The sequence below is a fragment of the Mastigoproctus giganteus genome, chromosome 14 (assembly GCF_048544385.1).
Source record: "Mastigoproctus giganteus isolate SK-2022 chromosome 14, ASM4854438v1, whole genome shotgun sequence".
In the NCBI taxonomy this organism is placed as follows: Eukaryota; Metazoa; Arthropoda; class Arachnida; order Uropygi; family Thelyphonidae; genus Mastigoproctus; species Mastigoproctus giganteus.
The window spans coordinates 64,796,960-64,821,015 of NC_143588.1; the positions used below are offsets into that span (position 1 = coordinate 64,796,960).

General features: G+C 37.8%; 1 protein-coding gene and 1 non-coding gene across 2 annotated transcripts; one reads left to right on the forward strand and one right to left on the reverse strand.

Annotated features, from left to right (window-relative positions):
* Positions 1 to 563: 563 nt before the first annotated feature.
* Positions 564 to 7,555, reverse strand: Rpp20 (ribonuclease P protein subunit p20). Its single transcript, XM_090388718.1, has 3 exons — positions 7,486 to 7,555; positions 5,484 to 5,622; positions 564 to 1,045 (listed from the first exon to the last, which is right to left on the reverse strand). The coding sequence occupies exon 3, from the start codon at positions 1,043 to 1,045 to the stop codon at positions 602 to 604; it is 444 nt and encodes a 147-aa protein (XP_090244844.1). The 5' UTR covers positions 5,484 to 5,622; positions 7,486 to 7,555; the 3' UTR covers positions 564 to 601.
* Positions 7,556 to 17,044: 9,489 nt separating this feature from the next.
* Positions 17,045 to 17,116, forward strand: TRNAA-UGC (transfer RNA alanine (anticodon UGC)). Its single transcript has one exon. It is a non-coding gene; the product is annotated as a tRNA-Ala (tRNA).
* Positions 17,117 to 24,056: the final 6,940 nt, after the last annotated feature.

Consider the following 24,056-nt stretch of genomic DNA (forward strand, 5'->3'; position numbering starts at 1 on the left):
TGGAGGCCTCATTTTAGGAAGGATGTAGATTTGCTTGAGCATGTACAGAGAAGGGCAACAAGATTGGTGAGGGGAATGAAGGGATCCTCTTACAAAGAGAGGCTTAAGTTCTGCAAATTGCAGTGGCTGGAGACTAGGTACCTGCACGGTGATCTGATTGAGGTGTATAAGGCCTTTAATGGGTTGAGCACGCTGAATTCTGATGGGATCCTTCCACTTGTTCAGATTACGAACCTAAGGGGGCATAAATTCAAATTAAGGAAAGACAGATGTAGAATAGATGTGCGTAAATTTGCCTTTAGCCAGCAGATGGTTAATTGCTGGAACAAACTTCCACTGTCGTTGTGGAAGTTTGTAGGTTAAATAAATTTAAGGAGGAACTGGACAAACATTCAGAGGGAATGGTTGTGTGAATTTTTTTTTTTTTTTTTCATAAATGAATATAATAACCATCTTCAGAGACTGGCAACCCTGTCCTCCATATCAAGATTTTATTGCTGTAACTTAATTCATTCTGTGTGTATTTAATATACGTATACATTTTTAAATGTTTAGTTTCTCACAATTTACACAATAAAAAGATTGCAAATAACTTTTATCATTATCCAGATAGCATATCAGCAATTTTTACAACTGAAGCAGGGCGATACAATTTAATATGAATGGCAGAGTTGTTTCGTATCTGGGTCCTTGGTTCTAATTCATCATAAGCTGGTTCTAAATCATCAACAAGTTCCACTGTTGAAGTGTTAGCTGATACTCCCAAATTGTCATAATATAAGGACTTCAAGTGCAAAGACAAGTTCACTGCACGATTAACTGCTGTTCCCAATCCATGAACATAAATTTCATTTTCTCCAGCATCTAAAAGTTTTTGACATCTTTTAAGTTGTACTTTGAAATTTGTTTTCATGTTCACGTAAATGTCATTTTTGCGTTTAGGCAACCGTCTTGGAAGTCTTTTCCTTAATGTGTATTCTTCTGGGTCAAATCTGATTTTTGTTATTTCTGTTTCTCCCTCTTTACTTGGTCCTGATTCCGCCATCTAAGACAAATACATGAAATTAGTTTCCTGATTTAAGGCACCTCTGAAAATGTATGCTAAAACAAGGTGGTTTTATTATCAAACTGAAAAGTTAAAAACTTTAAAATATTGTATGCTAAAACTCTAAAACTAAGTTGAAAGTATCTAAATAACACTGAATGTTTTTATGGTTTGTGTGTAAAGAACTATCAATTTTATGACTAATCCGGGAATAAATTTTGGTATTGCAGGTGTTGCAGTAAAACATTGATAGCCATGTTATAAGTTAACTGAATTATAACTGGCAATAAAAAATTCATAACTTAAAAAAATATATTAAAAAAGCATTTTTATTGTAAGAAAATTTCACATTTCTGTTTTCAAATAAGCTTTACTAATGGATTAAATATGTTAACAGTTTAAATGGCAAGTGCAATGTTCCTGTAGTTTTAAAATTATAATGCTCTACTTTATCAGTAATACCGTCAAATGCCATACTTTCTGCTGCTAGTATGGCATTTGACGTATCCTACTAAATTTTTTTAAAAATTTATAAACAAAAAGATACAATACAGAACCATCTCAGCAAAGAATGGTACCCTAAATGTTGCATGGTTTTGTGAAGGGGAGTTTTGCCTTACTAATCTAGTGAATCGCTATGATACCATTATATATCATATATGAGATAATATATGAGATATATATATTATCTGTATAATATATGAGAAACAACTCTCATATATTATACAGGGTGTTTCAAAAGTTATCTATTTGGCTAAATAAGATGAATTTCATAAAAATGTCCAAATGCCATGATTATACGCATCTTTTCTACAAAATATTTACATTGTTCTACGACTTTTCATAATTTATTAATTATTTTTTCTTCCAGACCCATACCATTTGTGATGAATGTTCAAGAATGTATTTATGCAGTAATATGTAGGATAACATGTTACTACATAAATACTTTGTTACACTCACTAATCTCAACAAGATTGGCGAGTGAAACAAATGGTTGGTGCTGCTAAGAAAGACTCACGTTCTGCAAATTGCATCTTCTGGAGACTAGGCACCTGCAAGGTAATCTAACTGAGGTGTATAAGACCTTGAATGGTTTGAGCAAGCTCAATACTAATGGGATTCTTCTTCTAGCTCAGATTACTCATCTGAGGGGACAAATTCAAACTGAGGAAAAACAATTGTAGAACAGATGTGCAGATATTCAGCCTTTAGCCAGCAGGTGGTTAATAGTTGGAACAAACTTCCATCTGTTGCAATAGAGGTCAACAACATAAATAAGTTCAAGGCAGAACTAGACAAACATTTGTAGTGAATGTATGGGTGAAATGCGAAGGGGGTTTTTTTGCTGATGCTATATAAGCTTGCTTTCTTGAATCATATGCTTCTAATAATAAAAGGAATGACATATAATGAAATTAGGGAGAAGTTTGCAAGAAGGTTTCACAAAACTGGTCTTACAGACAAAGAAATTTGTGACCTCCTGGTGAAGGTTAAGTGAACTGGATCTGTGTGTGATGACATAAGATCTAGACGTCCAGAAAGACAGATCCCATGCAAGCGTTGAATCTGTGCTTCATGTCTTTGAGGCGGATCAACAATTATTGGTTTGGGTTGCATCACGCAGATTGGGCATTCCAAAAACAACAGTTCACAGAATTTTACATTCTAAACTGCAGAAAAAGCCTTACCACATTCAACAACTTGCATGAGAAGAACTATCCATGAAGAGCAACAACGTGTGTTGATCTTTGCGATAAACTTGAAAATGAGAATCTAATGGACAACATTCCGTTCAGTGATGAGGCAACCTTCAACACCTGTGGCAAGGTCAATCAACATTACTATCACATTAGGTCAGAAGAAAAACCAACTGAAGTCATCGAACTGGAAGGAGACTCGCCGAAAGAGAATGTGTGGCTTGGTATGACTAAATCAAGTCTACAGGCCCTTTTTTTTTTGCAGAGGCTACAGTTACAGGAATCATTTACTTTAACATGCTCCAACAATTTCTTGAACCCCCATTTTAACAGGATTGTATTTTTGGAACTGTATTCTTTCAGCAGGATGGGGCACTGTGCCATTATGCAAAAATTGTTCAAGACTACTTCAACAATCTTTTTCCCAATCGGTGGATTGGGCATGGAGGCCGTCGGCCATGGGCTCCCGATTTAACACTGTTAAATTTCTTTGCCTGGAGCGTCACTAAGTGGAATGTTTACAGAAGAATAATTAAGGATATACCAGATCTTAGAAATCGCACTACAGAGGCAATTTCAAAAATAACCCCTGAAATGCTTGTAAAAGTGTTTACAATGCAGTTGACCAGTTTGACATTTGCAGACACTGATGGTACACATGTAGAATGTAATAATTAAAGTTTAGAGCTATGTATGTTATGTAATGATTTTTTCAGTTCATTTTTTGTATTATGTATACAATTATATGTATAATATTGAAATTAAAACTTTATTTGAAATATGCCTTATTTAGGCTAATAGATAGTGACTTTTGGGACACCCTGTATATATGGAGTTTAGAAAAACTTTTGATAAAGTCCCTTATGAGAAGTTATTGTATAAATTAGACCTGGCTAAGATAACAGACAATCCATCAGTCGATCAGGGTTTGAATGAAACACAAGACAGAGGGTAGTCAATGGGTATTCTTCAGAGCAGCGTTTCCCAAACCTTTTTAGTCACAGAACACTTTTCGTCTCACAATTTATTGATAGAACGCTTATATATTTACGGAACACTTACGAAACACAAGTTTAGCAATAGCCAAAGAACTGTGTAATATTTTATTACATACAACGTGCTGTGCATCAGGAGCATCTTTATTTCCAACACATGTGAAGCCAAAATTCAAATAACTGTCATTATACTTTCGTTTTCGTCCTTTATTAGTTCGTTCCTGTTTTTTCAATTCGGATTTTTGGGGAACAAAAGGCTGTGATTGTTCATCCTCACTTTGAAGTGTGACAATATTGTGTTCATTTTCATCACCCACAGTTGCATTACTAGAATTACTTGCTTCTCGTTTTAAAGTTTCTTTTTTCAACCACAAATCCATGGTCAATTATTTTAATAATAGTATTTTGAAATACTGATAATTATCAAAAAAATTTAAACAAGGAATTGAGTTTAGTTATAATATTCGTTTGCTTCCCCCTCTCCTTCAACCCATGCACGCAAGGCTAAATCGCATATGAATGGCATATAAGATCACTACATTGCTACCTTTTCATAGATGGCATTATCTCTACACATACTTCTCTATGTAAAGCCCGCCAAAATAAAGTGTTCCGCAGTCTATTTGATTATTAGTCTATGCCAGTATATTAATAACCGAAAAAAATAATGTTAAAAATTATAATGATACAAAAGTGGTGTCTGCTACAAATATGCAAAATTTGTTTTATTTTTTTTTTAATTATTAATTACGATTGTTCATGGAACACAGTTTGAGAAATGCTGCTTTAGAGAATGGGAGTTATTGCACTTGGGGAACAGAAACCAAAGAGTAGTTCAGAGATAAGGAGAGGAATTAAAGGGTGATACTAAATGGCAGTGACTTAGGGAAAACAATACAGACATGAAGTTCAACATGCAGCGTAAATAAGTAGCAAAAAAGCACATGGTGTTCCATGATTTTTCAAAAGTTTAAGTAGAAAAAGCCTATTCCTTTCTATAAGACAACGGTGCAACCATACTTGGAATTATATATTCTGGTAAGGATGCCAAATCTAGAGAAAGAGTAAAGGAGGGCAACTATGTTGGCAAAGACCACTTAGTATTATCCCTTTGGGGAAACTGGCTTAGAAGATGGGACATGCAGAATATAGCAACTAAACATTTTAGAGCGGATTTGATTAAGTGTATAAGGCCCTGGGAGGAAGATTAGAAGAATATGTGAGGGAGGAATATTCACACTTGTGAGTGAGCCAAGAACAAGAGGACATAACTATAAAATCATAGAGGAATAGTAAATTAGACATGTTTACCTTTTTGCAGCAAGTTGCAAAATACTGGAATAAGTTGAGCATAAGGGTAGTCAAGGCAAAGAGTTTATCAAAATTCAAGGAATAATTCTGCTAAAGATTCTTCCAAAGATTTTTTCACAACAGGAATAATGAGTTCCCCCGCCACCAGGAGATGAACAATTTTGCATAATGATGGGGACAATTATTTCCATCATTATGCCACTTTAATATTAATATGATGTAAAAAAATAATAATAAATAGATAAAATAAATTTTGAAGACCTCATTAAAGAAGAAAAATTATAATTAATAATCATTACAATCTGTTAGTAAAAGATTGAGTAGCACACTCCACGCAGAATTCAAGAAAGCAAAACAATCTCCTCCCCCCCCCCAAACACTGTGCCACTGTTAATGCTACAACTGGTGTCAAGTTAAAAGGAACATGCTTACCTTTTGGGGTGGGGAGCACTCTAAAAGTCTTTAGCACCAACAAGTAAATAACTGTGTGCAGTCTTCTTAGTAAGGAAATGTTAGCTTTACTCAGACTTGAGGAATTTTTCCAACAATGATTTCATCACAGTTGTACAATCTGCAATAATAAAATAATGTATTTATCAAAAAAGCAATTTCATTAATTAAAGAGTTAGCCATGAAAGATCCCACCTCACTATCAATGGACACTGCTCTTCATGAATTAATGTTATTTGTGGAGTTCCCCAGAGTACAGTGATGGGCCTATTGCTGTTTTAAATATTTATCAGTAATACTGACCAGGGTATAAGACTTAAATGTCTAAGTTTGCAGATGATACAAAGGTTGGCAGGGTGGTTAAGCATTAGCAGAGGCATATGATGCAAGAAAACAAGCTTATATAGCATCAGCTAAAATAAAACCCTTCCCATTTCACCCCAAACGTTGGCCTAGTTCTGCCTTGGGGTGAAGGGCACTCTGAAAGTCTTTAAACAGAGGTCAACATCCTCTATTTAAAGGCTACAACAGATGGAAGTTTGTTCCCACTATCAACCACCTGGCTGAAGGCAAATTTCTGAAAATCTATTCTACAACTATCTTTCCTCTATTTCAATTTATCTCCTCCCAGGTGAGTAATCTGAGCAAGAGAGAGAATCCTATCAGCACTGAGCTTGCTCAAACCATTCAAGGCCCTATACACCTCAATCAGAGCACCTTGCAGGTGCCTAGTCTGCAGAAGCTGCAATTTGCAAAATTTAAGCCTTTCTTGGTAACAGCAACCCTTTTTTGCACTTGCCAATTTCATTGCTCTTCTTTCTACTCATTCCATCTGCTCAGCATCTTTCCTAAAATGAGGTATCCAGACCTGTATACAGTACTCAAGGTGTGGCCAGACCACTGCCTTATACAAGGGAGCAATCATCCCCTTATCCCTGCTAGCAAAATTGCTGTATATCATCATTGACAAGACACCGTGAGCTACTCTTGCAGCCTGTCTATACTGCTCAGAAAATTTCATATCTGACTGGAGAATTACCCCAGGTCCTTTTCATTCTCCACTACCCCAAGTGTCGTACCACCCAGTTGATACGTTACCCTGGGTTTACTCCTACCCATATACTTTACATTTGTCAATGTTAAACTCCAGTTGCCACCTCTCATTCCATATACTCAACTTTTCCAGATCCCGTTGCAGTAGTATACTATCATTAACAACCCTGCCAAACTTCATATCATCTGCAAACTTAGACATAACCTTGACATACCCTCATCAATATCATTGATAAATACCAAAAACAAAAATGGGGCCCAACACCGAACCCTGGAGGACTCCACTAATAATATTAGTCCAAGAAGAGCAGTGTCCATTGATAACCACTCAATAGTCTTCTCCCACTCAACCATCCTTTTATCCATTTAAATTTCCTTTTAAATTACCTTCTCCCCTTTTCAGCTATATCTGACTTATTCAAATGTCAGGTGGCATTTATCGCGAAAAACCTGCATTTTTTAACTTGAATTTTTAAATTTATTGGATTTATCCTGTTTTCAGCCACCTTATTTGTTGCTGTGCCGTCCGCGTCTCACTTGACATTCACCAGGCGAAGTCACAACCCGTCAATCATTGCTTTCCCCCTCATCTTCTCGCTGTCATTTTTAAAGGGGTTCCCGTTTCTTAATTTCTCCCCAGTGAATAATAAGAATAACTTAGTGCTGTTCATCCTGTGATTTCAGTGCCTTTTTCTAGGACAAGCCGCAGAAACCAAAGGAGGAAACGGCAATAAGTGGGTTTAGCCCCTGTTTCTGACATGAAATACTCGGCCCACGTGAAGAGCAGGTAATGTTAGTTTTAGTCAGTAAAATATTTTTGTTTAAATTTAATATTAATTTTGATAGCGCGGTGCGTGTATTCCATGGCTGACCCGACAGAGGCTGGAAGTGAATATTAAAAGAATAAAAAACAAGAAATGGGATAACTTACATGGGTTCGTAGTAAACTGTACTGTTGTGGTAAATAAAATGTTTAGAATGAATGTGGGCTACGGTATGTGGTATAGGCACGACCCCTGGTGTAAGGAATCGGGAAAGTCTTAAAATAAAATAAATAAATTATGTTGGGCTAGTTACCCCATGTGTTACAGGTTGGGGATGTATTCAAATAATTTAAATAAATTCATTGAAAAATAAGTTAAATTAGCGAAGTAGTACATTAAAATTAATTTAACCAAATTTTGCTATGTATATAAAGGGGGTTAGTGGTAAGGTTAAACGATTTAAGAAATGCGTCCCAGGATAGAAAAGAATAGAAAAGAAAAGAAAAGGAACGAAATAAAATACTGGGATTTCCCAATATACATACAAAAAATTTAAGTCATCCAAAAGTTGAAGTTGTTCATACCACCTAATACAACTTCTTTAATTTATCTTTAAAACTCATTACACCAAAAAATCTTTACAACATATTTTGGAAAAAATTGATTCTGAATCTATTGAAATGATGGAGGCATGGAAACATTTTTCAAATGTGGACTATATCGGAATCATACTCAAAGTAAAACCAACCGTCAACATTAACTGCGTGTTGGAAAAATGACTAGCCAGAATCAGTTCATTCAGGAAATATGGTCAAACTGAACAGAAAACGGAATCAGTGCGGCATTCATGAAACTGTGTTTCGATTCTAAAACTGTTTGAAGAAACAGGACCCAGTCGGAAACTTTCAAAATTATGTCTGCATGAAGACGTAGGAAAGTCGTTTTTAATTGGGTGAAACTTATTTGAGGCCAAAGCATGCCGATATCAGTGCCATTAATAAAAGAAAAGGGCATGGAATATACGTCTTTTCTGGAGTATAAAACATTCCAAGGCAGTTCTGATTGGCTGGACAGGGCTTACTCGAAAAAGTTATTTCTGGTGAAAGTAGGATTGTAATCGAAGAAATTACCCATTGGAAAGAAGTGGTTTTGAAAAAAATTATGGAGAACTACGATCCCAAAGACATTCAATGTTGCTGAAATAGGTCCATTTTTTGAATGTTTGCTGAACAAGACACTGACGTTTAAAGGTGATAAATGTTTAGATGGTAAAAATAGTAAGGAGAGAATTACAGCCTTGGTTTGTGCACAATATGGCTAGTAATGAAAAACTGAAGCTTTTGGTAATAGGCAAAAATAAACAACTCTGATATTTGAAAGGAGTAAAGTCATTAGCGTTGGACTACAACAAAAAACCTTGGATGAAAAGTGAAATTTTTGAACAGTGGATTTTAAGAAAGGTGATGAAAGAAAACAGAAAAATCGTGTTGATTGTCGACAACTGCCCTGCCCACCTTCACTCGGTAATTTCAAAACTTACAAGTTGTTTTCTTCCTTCTGAGTACCTCATCTAAATTGCAACCAGTGGAACAATGTATTATCAACAATTTGAAAATGCATTCTGAAATGAAAAAAATTATACTGATAATAGAAACCAACTAACCTATGGATTCTGGTATAGATGTCAGATGTGCATATCAAAGTTGGTGAAAGTATGGGGTCAAGATGTGATGGAAATAACGATTAAGAATTGTTTCGCAAAAGCAGGTTTTGCTAAAACGCCAATTAACAACAATGAGTGGAATGAACTATTACAAGACATTGAGTAATCTTTGGAACAACTCCAAGTGAGAGGTTTGATCAATGGAGAAATTGTTCTGGATGAATTTTTAGGAGTTCATAATGATGTCATAATAGCTAAATATCTGAGTGACTCCATTTTGGAGCTTATTCAAAGAAAACTAGTGACAAAATAATGACGATGAGTTGAATGAAAATGACAAACATGAAATGTTGGCAGCATTTGAAACTTTGCATCCAGGCTTTCAAGGTGAAGAAAATATGCCAGAAAATATATTTGAGTGTTGCAAACATTTTTATGAACGATATATAGGTAACCCTCGCATAACGCGTTAGTTAGGTTAGGTTCCTATACAGGACTAAGAACCAGTAAAAAAAGAGAGATACGTTCCAAAAGCTAACAATAACACACCATTTTTTATAACTACTGAAAACTTAATTTTTTTATTTTTTTACAAAATAGTAATAACCGAACAAACGTCATACAAACTGTGATACATACTGCTTATCTCAGATAATGTACGTTCATTTAATTTTCTTCCTCTTCATCGCTGCTAAGTACAATCAAACGAGAACGTTTTCTCTGTTGCAGAATATCTTCACCTTCTGAACTTTCTTCTGCAGAATCTAGACTTCTATTCAAGGCCTACACCTCAATTAGATCACCTCGCAGGTGTATAGTCTCCAGACGCTGCAATTTGCAGAACTTAAGCTCTCTTGGTAAAAAAAAAAAAAATCAAATTATTTTAGGATTGCCCGTAATTAAATACATTTACCCGTATTTGTGTCTGTAAATTGCATATGTTCTATGGTCGATTTGCCTGTTTTGCTAGACGAAAAAACCCCGGTTACTGGGGAGAAAAACCTTGCTATCTACGCCTGAGACCGACTAACTCAGCCACGGAGTGAAAAAAGCCCATTAAAGTTCCTCGCGTCATCGACGGGATTCGAACCCAGGCCTTTTTCCACACGGCGTGGGGAGGACGGTGACGATACTACTGTGCTACTCGCGCAGACAGCTTTCTTGGTAAGAGGATCCCTTTGTTCTTTTCACCAATCTTGTTGCCCTTCTCTGTACTCGTTCTGGTAACTCTACATTCTTCCTAAAATGAGGCCGCCTCCAGACCAGTACGCAGTACTCAAGCTGTGGCCCCACCACTGCTTTATACAAAGGGATAATCACCTCCTTATCCTTGCTAGCAATCCTGTATATCATTGTCAAGACCCCATGATCTGCTCTGACAGCCTCTCTGCACTGCTCCGAAAATTTCAAAATTCGCATCTGACTGCACAATTACCCACAGGTTCTTTTCACTCTCTACCACCCTCAATGTATAACCGCACAGTTGGTAAGTAACTCTGGGGTTACTGTTACTTGGACATTAAACTCGTTGCGCCTTCATCAATACCATTGTAAATATAGAAAACAATGGTCCCAACACCGAACCATGGGGATTCCACCAATAACATTAGTCCACGATGAGCAATGTACTTTTAATTGAGGTATGCTTGTAAAATACAGCTATATGTAATATGTTACAGTGATAATATCCTCCCCACACCAGGCTGAAAATTCACTGGTTCGAATCCTGTTAATGATGGGAGGAGTTTTTATGGGCTTTTTCCTCAACATGGCCCAGTTAATAAGTAACGAATTACTTATTAAATTGCTTGACGAAAACTTGGATTTTTCGTAAAGCAAACATAAAAACAAAAAAATTCCCAAATATTTTTTATTTCTTCGAGTCTTTTTGGGGTTTGGGGTTCGGCAGTTACCCCCAAACGAAGCACTCCATGGCAGATATTATGATGCAGTAGGATGATACCTCTTCCAGCTGTTTCGGTTTGGCTTGCGTTGATACTGAGGCGCAGGCGGTTCAAAGTTCAGTAGCGCAATCTCCGAAGAACATCTAATCAAAATGCGACTTCTTAAATGGCTACTTTGAGTCTAATCTACCACTGCAGGAAATAAGTAGCCATTTATTTCCTGCAGTGGTAGATTAGACTCAAATACTGGGATTTCCCAATATACATACAAAAAATTTAAGTTGTGATTACCACAACTTAAATTATCGTTAAAACACGCTGCTAGGAAAAAATATAATCTACTCGGTGTGAAAAGCTCTAGGCTCAATTTCCATTGATTCATATTGAAAGGTTTAACCAGACATTAAGCAGGCTCAGGTGGCCAGATAGATCAGAAATCCCAACCCTTAACACACACGTAGTTTACTCGTGTTGTTGCTACAGTTGTTACGGTATTTTATTGTTTTTATCGCTTTTATCATCATATTTTATATTTTTGTATTTTATTGTAAATTAAATCACATCAGTTTTAGACTATTATATATTTTATTTTATTTCATTTCATTTTATACGCTCGTATTTAATTTTATTGTAAATAAAGTGTTTTAGTTGCAGGATTGGAATTTGTTTATTTGAATACCGGCTGGTGTAAAGTCTAATTGTTCAATATGAATTGTCCCAGCCTTGTAGGCCTATTTAGAGATACGTAGTTTACTGACATTGTTTATTAATATATCAATGAGTATATCCTTATCCCGACTCCTTATTAGAATACATATAATGAAATCGATATACGCCACCAATGGTGCTACCAATAAATCCCATCCCACCCACCAACACAATAAAATAAACATAAGCGACTATCCATTTCCCACTGGAAACTAAGCAGTAGGAAATGAAATTGTCATTTGCCGAATAATACCAAACAGACCACCAGAACAAAGGTGTTATATCGACCTCTCCGTGAATCACCAAATGAATGGCGAGGTCCATGGCAAACCAACATCCTTCATCCGACAGCCATACTACGAATCTAGATGCCTTCTCCCAGCCGCCGTACCCCGCCGTGAATTAAACTCTTTCGGACTTCGTACACTCTCCTTTCTCCTGAATCTGATCTGGATTTTGATATCTTCAGAAAATGCTGTGAATGGATGATCCAACCACAGCAACGGTGATCCCAGCCTTGATGAATTTTGGAACCATGAAGGATGCCCGTCTAAGGCCAATCACTCCAAACGTGGATGTCAGTCTCATCTGGATGCATACCCTTCTCCAGAATCACCAACGCTTTCAGCTGTAACAAATCAGCAGAGCAATTGTAGTAGTAATGGCCACCCAATCACCATGACGAGTCCAGAGGCCATGATACGACATCGTCACTTGGATCACAGTCCACTATGTAGAAAGACCACCACCCTCAGCTCTCATGTAGCCTGGCATCCATCTTAGCCACACTTCCCTCTAGCAGGAGTTATTTTTATAGCAGGACAACAATTGATCGACAATAAACGCAACAGGAATCTTTCAACACCAGTTCCAATTGCTTTAAAACAATGAGTGACGTAAGCATTATAAAATCATTGTTGATCTGTTTATTGTGAGGATTTATATTATTCCCATACTGTTATTTGCCAAATAATGAATCTACTTGTACATCACAGTAGCTGACGATGCACAGTACACACAAATTTCCACACTGGATATCACTGTTTGTATCATACAATAAAATAATTCCATTTTTCTTCGAATCTTGTTTGTCTGTGCTCTTTTAAGAGAAATGTACCAGCTGCGGGGTACTACACTCAGAGTCGTGGAAAATGAAAGAGACCTGGGGGTAATTGTGCAGTCAGTTATCTAATTCTCTAAACAGTGCAGACATGCTGCCTGGACAGCTCACGGGGTTTTGTCAATGATGTACAGAAACTTTGCTAACAGGGATAAGCAGGTGATTGACCCTTTATGGGCAGACCACATCTTGAGTACTGCCCACAGGTGTGGAGGCCTCATTTTAGGAAGGATGTAAAGCTGCTGTAACGAGTCCAGAGAAGGGCAATGGAATTGGTGAGGGGAGCAAACGGAAGTAGTCTAATGCAGTCATAGGCAGCAAATGCTAAACCTATGCAGAGCGTGGACAATAAAGTGAGAAAAAAATGAGGAAGATAGAGAGTGATACAAGGGGGATAGAAGGGGACAAAAAACGTATAAGATATGAATAATTAGAAAATTGATAAAATTGGACAAAATAAGGATGTTGCCGCAACTTACAAAATCGGGAAGTTTTCTCCGACCGTTTTTCTCCCTTCAGACGAATAAGCAGAGCTATTTTGCGAAGAAGTATAACACGATCATCTGCAGACAAATATGTAAAAGAAAAGTGTTTTTAGAATTCATTATGCATTCCTGATTACGCCAATTCCAGATCGTCACGCTGTGATCATAAATCAACGTTTGTCTCGCCTCAACTCGACAACATCCGGATTGGGGTACTGGTGAAAGACAGCTTTGGTGAGACCCACAAGTTCATAGGTTATACTTAGGTCCGATTCAGCTTTTTTTCTTTCCTTCTGTTTTCCTCTAGACAGAGATAAAATTCTTCTGAGAATTTTACCTGTGTCCAGCGGGGAACTGTACGTCAGTTGCTATGTTATGCCGCGTGGTTTGGTCTTAAATTCCACTTGAAAAAGCAAGCAGTGCGGTTCATGAAAAATTATGATCATTCTTTATGGAACAGCCATCGTATTTTGTATTTACAAATTGCGTGTTCTATGGTTGGTTTCTATTTACTGACTTTATCAATGGATTGCCCTTACTACTATAGTTTACGCTGGAGTAGTGTGCAATATTGTGTAGCATCAAGTAAAATTATCGAGCGACTCTATTCTGATATTCATGGCATTTTAACGAAATAGGTGTATAAAATTTGCGTGCATTTGCTGAGTGTAATAAATATGTTGTGCATGTCATCCAGTTTATTTACTGACTGTGATATATTTATCAAACACGGTAAACAAACCAAATGTCACGAGATCCACGTCCTTACTGGCAAATATAAGTTGGGACACAAGGTGTTAACAAATTTTTTAATACCCCTAGTTTAGCATATACAAGGATTCTGGATTACAGCTTTGATGCTCATAAACTCAGGTTGGGGGAGTGGAGGTTGGTGACGTACTTCATAATTTCAGAGATGGAATTAATAAAGTGGTTTCCAGCATAACACCTTGATATAAAAGACACTTCAAAAATCAGTCGTACTCAGACAAATATTACTGTGACAACATTTTGCTGCCTTTTGATTTATTTGTGTGATTTAGGGTTCGAGAAGAATGGGGAAGAGATTCGGTTATCAACTTACTGCACGTACGAAGCAGCAGATCGCTGAAGATACCAAATGCAAAGAACGATTAGCTTTGACAAGCGAGTTATGTACGCCTAGTTAGCACATGATCGTTTACCAAACCTCCTCATGGGAGCGGCTGCACATTGGGTTGACCTGAAGTCCAATTTAAATCTACCTTACGTCATCGGAGCTTGCATTAGCATACGAGAACGTCACATTTAATGTCTGCCATCGAGGATTGTTAATGATAGCTTAAACCATGGTTTTGTAGCTCGAGCCTTGAGGACTGCCTTGGGCGAACCTGTTATAATTTGGCGGGATTTTTCTCTAGGCAACGGTGTCCCTTGTGTCCGACAGGTGTACGTTGCTATGGTTCATTTCACAAACAGAAAGTGGTAACCTCCGATAATTAAACTTCGTCACTAACATTAAAGTTTGTCACCTCACAGAAAGCGCACGTGATGGAAACTCTGCAGCTTTCTTCGTTTCCAGAAGACTTCACTCTGAAAGTTTGTCACGTGAACTAATTTCAACACCCAACGAAGAAAAACCAGTGGATATCGATTGCGCTTAGTGTTTTTTTTTGTCTTCATCAGAGTGCCCACCTTTCTTTAATTGTAAGCTATGTTCTGTGTAATTTTTACCCAAAAAAGTTTCTATATAAATTTTTGGGCAATTTGTATAAAATCTCTGAAAAAAATTTTATCTCAAAATTATTTTCCTTTTAGATTTCGAAATTTTATGAAGACTGATCCCAAAACGTGTTCGGAAAAGTATTGATCAAGAACGCTGCATTTCCATCACGATGTTTGCCCATTCACCAAATATTGCCTCTTTTGCTCAGCGCAGTCAACATGTGTTGATATTAAAATTCAATTCGACCAGAAGTGGACAGTGAATTCATATCTGTAATTTAGACTTTTTAGTCTACTTTCAAGTAATGAAAATGAAAAGCAATAAAAACCCCTTCACCAATATAACTTGTGTTTACTGACGTACTCAGACCAAAGTTGCATGCGTTTCCTATGATATTCTGTTAGAGGTATTTTTATTTCTATCCACCATATTGCAACCACCAGTAGATGGTGGCTACTCGAGTTGTTACCATTGTCATATTAGAACTGATTACTCTCGTAAACATTCGCGGTTCCTTAATGGCAAAATAGGTAGACTCACCTTTTCCGAGTTTGGACTCTTCGGATCATCAATTTAGATAAAAAAAATTGAGGTCAGTCGAAGTCCCTTTGCTGCGAGGGCGTTCGCAAAATGCCTTCGGCTTTATGAAATTCTAATTGGCCTTAATTTTTGAGAGATGTTACTGTAAAACCCAGAAATTCGCTAAATCCTAGGATTTAGGGGATCTTGGACTAAGGTTATTAGTGGTATATTCCAGGATTCAGTGATATGCCCATTGTTGTTTTCAATATTAGTGATATTATTGAAGACTTAATGTCGAAGCTTACAAATGAAAGAAAGGTTGGCAGGGTGGTTAATGACAGTAATAAAGAAATGCTACTGCAGCAATATTTAGAAAAAAATACACAGAATGGCTCAGAAGTGACAATTGGTCGCAATAGTCCCAGAATAACTTACAAATCATGTGATACAACCACTCAGGGTAGTGGAGAACAAAAAGACCTGTGGGTAATTGTACAGTTAGACATGGAGTTCTCAAGACAGTGCAGATAGGTTGATAGGACAGCTCATGGGGTTTCTTCAATGGTATACGAGGGGCGTTTGAAAAGTTCCTAGCCTGAGTATGAAGGGTTTATTTGAGTAGTCTGGTAATATGATACTTTTCAACATAGTCCCCTTTGAAATCAATGCGCTTTTGCCACCGATGCTGCAGTTCGTTGATCCCAGGTACGAAGGAGAAAGTTTTCTCTTGGGTCTCCAGGTACTCATCCACTGCAGCAGTGGCGTTACTGTCAGTGAGAAAATGGAGGCCAGCCAGGTATATTTTTCAAATTAGGGAATAGGTGGAAATCCGATAGTGCTAGATCTGATGAATATGGGAATGGTCTAAGATTTCAAAGAGCACTCGTCAGTGCCGCCATAGCAATGACAGATTTCTGAGCAGGTGTGTTGTCCTGTTGAACAAGACGCCTCTGCTCAGTTTTCTTCGCTATTTGTCATTGACGTTTTCACGCAAAGCTTCACAGTGTCTGCGTAACATGCCATTATAGCCAGCCAGCGAATCGTTGGTTACTGGCAGCTATAATGAATTATGTGATGTAGTATTACGAGTGTAGTATTAGGAGGGATAAATGATGCAAGAAAGCTTATAAAGGATCAGCAAAAAAAAAAAAAAAAAAAAAAACTTCACCTAGCAATACCCTCCAACAATTTCTTTAATTCTTTAGCAATCAGTCACTCTCTGAATGAAAAGATTTTGTGCAACTATCCTGCAACCATCCTTATGCCCCTTAATATGAGTATTATCAGCAAGACGAAGAATGAACACCATCAACATTTAAGAACTCCTCGCAGATTGCTAGTCTCCAGACGCTGCAAATTACTGAACTGAAGCCTTTCTGAGTAAGACCACACTGGTCTTACTAAGAAAGGCTTTGTGTACACACTTCAATGGGACCAATAGAAAAATTGTACTCATCACGAAGAGCAGTGTCCACTGTTACCTACATATTTTTTCCCATTCAATCATCCATTTAATCAGATTAGTAACCTGTTCTTAATGCCACACTTCTCCAATTGGTACAGCACTATTCAACATCCTCAAACGTCAACATTATTACTCTAAAGACAAATAACAGGAAGGAGGTGCAGCTCAGTGGTAAAGCGTTCGCTTTGCATGTGAAAGGCCCTGGGTGCAATCCCCAGTACCTCCATTTCTGTAATATACCAATTAAATTGGAATAGAGAGATATTTTATGAGGTGACCAAACCACAGATTGGCCATTTGATTTAACTCAAATACCTCACACTGTGATTAATACTCTGGCGTTGGTAGTGGTTCGGCTTGTTTCACGTGATCTAAATTTGGGGGGGGGGGGGGGTAACTGGATCACAACCAGATTGGTTTCGGAAGCAGGAAATGCTGTTTTCTCTAGGTCAAAGAAGCCGGTTTGGGTTTACCTGAAAAAATTACTCGAATTACATCCATGTGTTGAGATAATACAAGGGTAGCGGTCAAAGTTTTCTGTTAACTTAGCGGTTGAGGGTTTATTGAATGTAATAAACCTATAAATTCCAGTTTTTAATCCCCGAAACAATAACTCTCCAAATCAACTCATGGTCTTATTTAATTTGGTGCTTATTCTAAATATTAGACTTTTTGTCACGATTGGAAGCCTCATTATCCAACAACTGACCACCAATTACTTTGGCCTAAGCATAAAACATTTTGCTTCTGGGAAGGCAGAATTGATGCATTAAATGTATTTAATACGTATGTGCAAATATCAATGTGCATAATAAACATGGATTTCTCGAAAATCAATGGCCATGATAAACATTGATTTCTTTTTGATTTCATTGAATAAGGAAATCGATATCTGAACCGAATGTTTCTTATAAAGATTGATCTCACCAAAACGATGGTGACAAAACTTTTCTAGGTTTCTTGGATGACTGTTTGCTACAGCAGTATGTTACAAAGGAAACAAGAAGAAGAATACTCTTGATCGATTATGAGCAGTGAGTCTTCCTGAATTATGAATCTTCAGGTAAAAGTCTCATTGGGTGGTTGCGATCACAGTGCATTCATGTAGGGCTTCCTTAAAGATGTAACTGCCCTCTGGTGTAAAGGGAAGAGTTTCTGTTTTCGTGAAGGTGACTACCGTGGTTTCACACAATTTTTAAATTCGATACAGTGTCAACAACTGATGATGTTACCATGAATGAGATCTAAATGGGAAGCATTCAAGTAATTAATCATGGAAGCTAATAGTCTTTTCATATTAATTAAGAAGCACTGTTCAAGGCTTAGCCCAAAATAGAAATTATATGAACTAATGAGACTCGTGATACAAGAAAAATTCATGGGATGCACCTAAATTATTGGGGGATACAGAGGCCTATGGTAAGCCTAAATTAGTCTGCAATCAAGTCACAGTGGAATTTAAGCAGGCGAAGGTAAATTACAAGAAATATTTGGCAAAGGATGAAAGACAAACACCCAAGACTTCTTTTCTGATTTCTAGAAGGAAAGTGATGAACCAAATCGGTCCACTTGATATCGATGTTTCTACTGTACATGATGCCGATCAGTTTGCTGACAAGCCGACTAAGCATTTTGCAGCTTCCCTCTCCTTTGAAAAATTCTTTATGGGAGTGAATGCCAGACGTTTATAAAACTGTAACAGGGAGCTAAATATTTTAATTACTGTGAGAAAAATGAAAGAGAACTTGTTGAAGGTAAACATAAGAATGACAGCTGGAACAGATGGATCTCACCAACTATATTACGAGTTGCAGCGAAAGAAGTAAGCAAACCCATAGCCATTAGAATCGTGATAGCAGTTTTGGTTTCGACGGAGGTCCCAGTGGACCTCCTTGACGTGCAAATGTATCCCGAATTGGCAAATGGGGATCAAACGGTGGCACAAGTAATTGTAGACCTGTTTAACTTCTGCTCTCAGGAAAATAATAGAGTCATTGGTTAAAGAAGCAGCAATAATTCAGCCTCAGCATGGGTGTGTTAAGGGGAAGTCTTCTCAGACCGGTTTGATTGGATACTATGATGTCACAAATGAACTGGATGCAAAAAATAATTTTGGTATCATATAATTGGATTTCAGGAAAGCTTTTAATACCCTTGCATATAAAAGACTTCTGTAGAAACTTTAGCAGTGTGGCACTAAGGGCAAGTTGCTGCTATGGAAAAAGGGATGGTTGAGTTAGAGAAACCAGAGTGGTAATCAAAGGACACTGTCCTTTGATTACCACAGTGCATTCACCGAACCGTGAAGGAGTCCTTAGAGGACTCCTTCACGGTTCGGTGTTTGGCCCCATGTGTTGATTCCTATATTTATAAGTGATATGGATGGCATATCACTTATAATTTGCAGGTTGAACAGCCTGGCAAGTCGCCAGATACAAAAGTAGTTGGGTGATTAATTAAAGAAATGATATTTTAATGCAACAGGATCTAGAATGTTCACGAAGATGGGCTCAGAAATGGCAACTAGAGTTTAACATTGTCAAATGCAAAGTACTGCTATTGGTAGCTGTAACCCCACAGAAACGTAACAACTGTGTGATACTACACTCAGGGAAGTGGAAAGTGAAAAAGACCTGGGGATAATGTGCAGTCAAATATGAAGTGCAATAAGCAGTGCAGACAGGCTGCCAGAACATAGTGGCATAGTGTTTTGTGAAGGTGCCGGTGATTTCCACTGCTTTCTGAACAAACACACAAAAACTCAGATGCATGGAAAACTTCTGTATAAATTTGAGACCCATGGAAGTGTGAATGGATTGTGTAAGTCTGGGTTGCGTCAATTTTATGTTCAGTTGTTGTGTCTCTATCCACTTGGCAGGCTGCAAGGAAAACTCATGGGTTTTTCACATTACGTTGATTCGTTGGGTTTTATTATGGCGCATTTCCATCTCAGACCATAATACGACAAGTCAAAGGAATACAGGAATTTTTCTACCAGGGATAAGGAGGTGATTCTTCCTTTCTGTAAGTGAATGGTCAGTTCATATCTTTAGTACTTTATATAGGCCTGTAAGCTTCATTTTATGTAGGACGTAAAGCTGCTGGAACAAGTTCAGATAAGGTAAAGAGATTGGGAGAGGGGAACAATGGAATACTCTTATTTGGTAAGAGCACTCCATTTTTGGTTGGATTCAGCAAATTTCATCGTCTGGAGAATAGGAACCTGTGAGGAGAGGTGAACTGTTTGCGATATTTGACGTGTTGAATGGATTGAGGAAACTCATTGACGTTAGGATTCTTCCACTTTCCCAGTCTACGAGGGGAGGGGCATCAATTCAAATTGAGGAAAGGACGGGTGCAGAACAGGGGTGTGGATGGCTTAAATGTACGTGAATCTCGTAATCTTATATGTACATGCATCCCATTAAGATCCATATGTTAAGGTCCATGCATGCAGAGCCGTATATTTAAGTTGAAGCGCGCCCCTTTCGCAGAAATCATATCAGATATCACACAGAAATCAACATGTATTCGTTTTTGATTCAGTTTGGATGTACAAAAACTACCCATCATTTGGGCTCTAAACAGGCTGTTTCATCATGACCTTTAGCAATCCACCATTTCCAATCTATAAGAGCAAGCTGAAGTCCATAATGGCGTAAACACATTTGACTGGCCATACAACAAGTTGTCCAAAGCTCTAAGTGCATATATCATAAATATACTGAATATCAAAATTATTAACATAAGCTAATACACATTGAAGTGTATTAGCTTATGCAGCATCAGCCAAAAAAAAAAAAAAAAAAATCAAATCACACCATTCCCTTTAAATGCCTGTCCAGTTCCTCCTTAAATTTATTTAATCTATCAACTTCCACAATGACAGATGGAAGTTTGTTCCAGCAATTAACGACCCGCTGGCTAAAGGCAAATCTACCTATCTTTCCTTAATTTGAATTTATGCCCACTCAGGTTGGTAATCTGAACAAGTGGAAGAATCCAGAATCAGAATTCAGCCTACTCAACCCATTCAAGGCCTTATACACTTCAACCAGATCACTGCGCAGGTGCCTAGTCTCCAGCCAATGCAATTTTTAGAATTTAAGCCTCTCTTGGTAAGAGGATCCCTTCATTGCCCTCACTAATCTTGTTGCCCTTCTCTGTACGTGCTCAAACAGATCTACATCCTTCCTAAAATGAGGCCTCCAGACCTGTACGCAGTACTCAAGGCGGGGCCTCACCATTGCCTTATATAGAGGGACCATCACCTCCTTTTCCCTGCTAGCAAAATTCCTATATATCATTGACAAAACCCCATAACCTGCCCTGGCAGCCTGTCTGTATTGCTCAGAAAACTTCATATCTGACTGTACAATTACTCCCAGGTCTTTTTCATTTTCTACCACCTTAAGTATAGTAACACACAGTTGGTACGTTTTTCTGGGGTTACTTCTACCCATATGCAGTACTTCGCATTTGTCAAGGTTAAACTTCAGTTGCCACTTCTTAGCCCATCTGCCCAAATTATCTAGATCCTGTTGCAGTAGCACACTGCCATGACCGTCATTGACAACCCTGCCAACCTTTGTATCATCTGCAAACTTCGACATTAAGCCTGATATACCTTCATCAATACAAAACAAGAGTGGACCCAACACCGAACCCTGTGGGACTCCACTAATAACACTGGTCTGCGAACAGCAGCACCCATTAATTACCACCCTCTGTCTTCTCCCACTCAACCATCCTTTTATCCATTGTAGCAACTTATCCTTAATACCATTCTGCTCCAATTTGTACAATAGTCTTCCATGCGCAACAGTATCAAAAGCTTTCCTGAAATCCAAATATATGATATCAAAATATTTCTTACATCCAGTTCCTTTGTAACCACATCATAATATCCTATCAAATTTGTTAGACAAGACTTTCCGTTTACAAACCCATGCTGTGTCCGAATTATTGCTGCAGTCTTGTCTAGATGATCCTGCAATGCATCTTTAACCAGTGACTCCATGAACAGAAGTTAAACTAACTGGTCTGTAATTACTCGTGTCACCCTTCGATCCCCCTTTGTGAATTGGGGACACATTTGCACATCTCTAGTCAGTGGGAACCTTCCCTGTGTCCAAGGATGCTCTCATAATTATGGCTAAGGGTTTGCTTACTTCCTTTGCCGCCTAATTTAATATAACTGGATAGATCCCATCCACCCCAGGTGCTTTTCTTATGTTTAACTTCAACAATTTCTCCTCCACTTTGCTTTCAGCTATTACAAAATCATTAAGTATCTTGCTACAATTTGATAACCTTCTGTCATTTTCAAACATTACTAATTCCTCACGTGTGAATGTAGATGCAAAATACTCATTCAGTTTGTTTGCTATCTGAGCAGGATCATCAACAGTCGAACCATCGATGTCAAGTGGACCAATCAGATTCATCCCCTTCCTTTTAGAGTTTATATAAGTAAAGAAATCCTTGCTGCTTTTCTTAGCATCTTTTGTCAAGGATTTCTCGTAATCTGCCTTCGCCTGCCTAACCTCCTTTGTGACCTGATTACAGACTAGCTTATATCTGCCATAGGCTTCTGAGTCACTTGATAATTTATATGCATCCCATGCATTTTTCTTCTCTGTTACGAGTCTCATTAGTTCATTTGACAACCATTTAGGCCTAAACCTTGAACAATATTTCTTAATAGGTATGAAACTTTTAGTAGCTTCCACGATTAATTCCTTGAATGCTTCCCACTTAGAATTTACTGTTGGTAACATCGTCAGTTTATCCCACTGTACAGAATTTAAAAACTGTCGGAGACCACTGTACTGGCCTTTACGGAAGCAAAAACCTTTCCTTTACCCCTGATGGTAATTAAATCTTTAAATAAATCCCACATCAGTACACTGTGATCACTGCCACCTAGTGGTTCCTTTATCTGCAAATTCTTAATACACGAATGATCACTGCTGATAACCAGATCAAGAGTATGAGTTTCTCTGGTAGCCTCTCGAACATGCCGCTGCAGAAAACAATCATCCAATAAATCCACAAAAGTCTGACTTGTGTGTGAGCGACAAACCCACAAGTTCCAGTCAATATCTGGGAAATTAAAATCCCCCATTATAAGACTCTCTGATTTACTGGCCCACTCTATTTCCCCGTACAGTTTCTTATTATACTCATTAGAGTCATTAGGCTTATAGCACACTCCTACTCTCAATTTTGATCTCCCAATGCTTATGTCACACCAAACTGACTCGACACTGCACTGTCCAGCGATGTCGACTGGCTTCACTTCCTTGGAATTTATGTGTTTCTTAACTAATAGCATAACCCCTCCTCCCTTCCTATCCTGTCTATACTTTCTGTACACATTGTTCTCCCCAAATTCCAGTTCAGCATTCCTTATATCTGTGTGACACCATGTCTGTGATATCCCAACAATATCTGCCTTTGATGTCTTGACCAACACTTCAAATTCATCAAATTTATTTACTATACTTCTAGCATTGGTATACCTGCAAGCATACATGCTTCTATGCCTATTCCTAGTTACCCTAACACATCCCATATACCCACCTATTTCACGATGAATGCGATGAAGTGCGTCGTTGTTCAATCAGTAAGTCAGACCGCGATATTTGCATAGTTATGGCCCTACTCCCCGTGGTTTAGATGGACCACTTGGCATTCTTTTCAGGTGATCGCCTTTCTGGTGACAAAATGGCCAGAACCAACGCAACAACAAACACACTGCACAAACATAACAGCACACAAATTGTTGTCCTTTGAGAGTTCTGTATTCATCAGAGTGTACCAAGGTGGAGTTGAACTGATGTTCAGGTGCCGTCCAACATAAAATACCGTACATGTCTTTATACATACATGCCTCTCGCTATTTAGAACAAGTGCTTAAAATATTGGGTTCAAAGAATGTGCTTATAGCATCTGATGTTAAGACAAAGTCTAATTTATGGTCAATGCTTTAATAGACCCTCCGCGAAGCAGTAGTTAAATTGTTTGACGATCTTATAATTAGTCACAACTTAATAGCAATAAACAGACTTCACGTACTTAAGGTCTTACTCCAGCCATTTTGGAGATACTAATATCAATATTACTGTATTTAATCATGCATTTTCAGCACATCTTAAGGATTG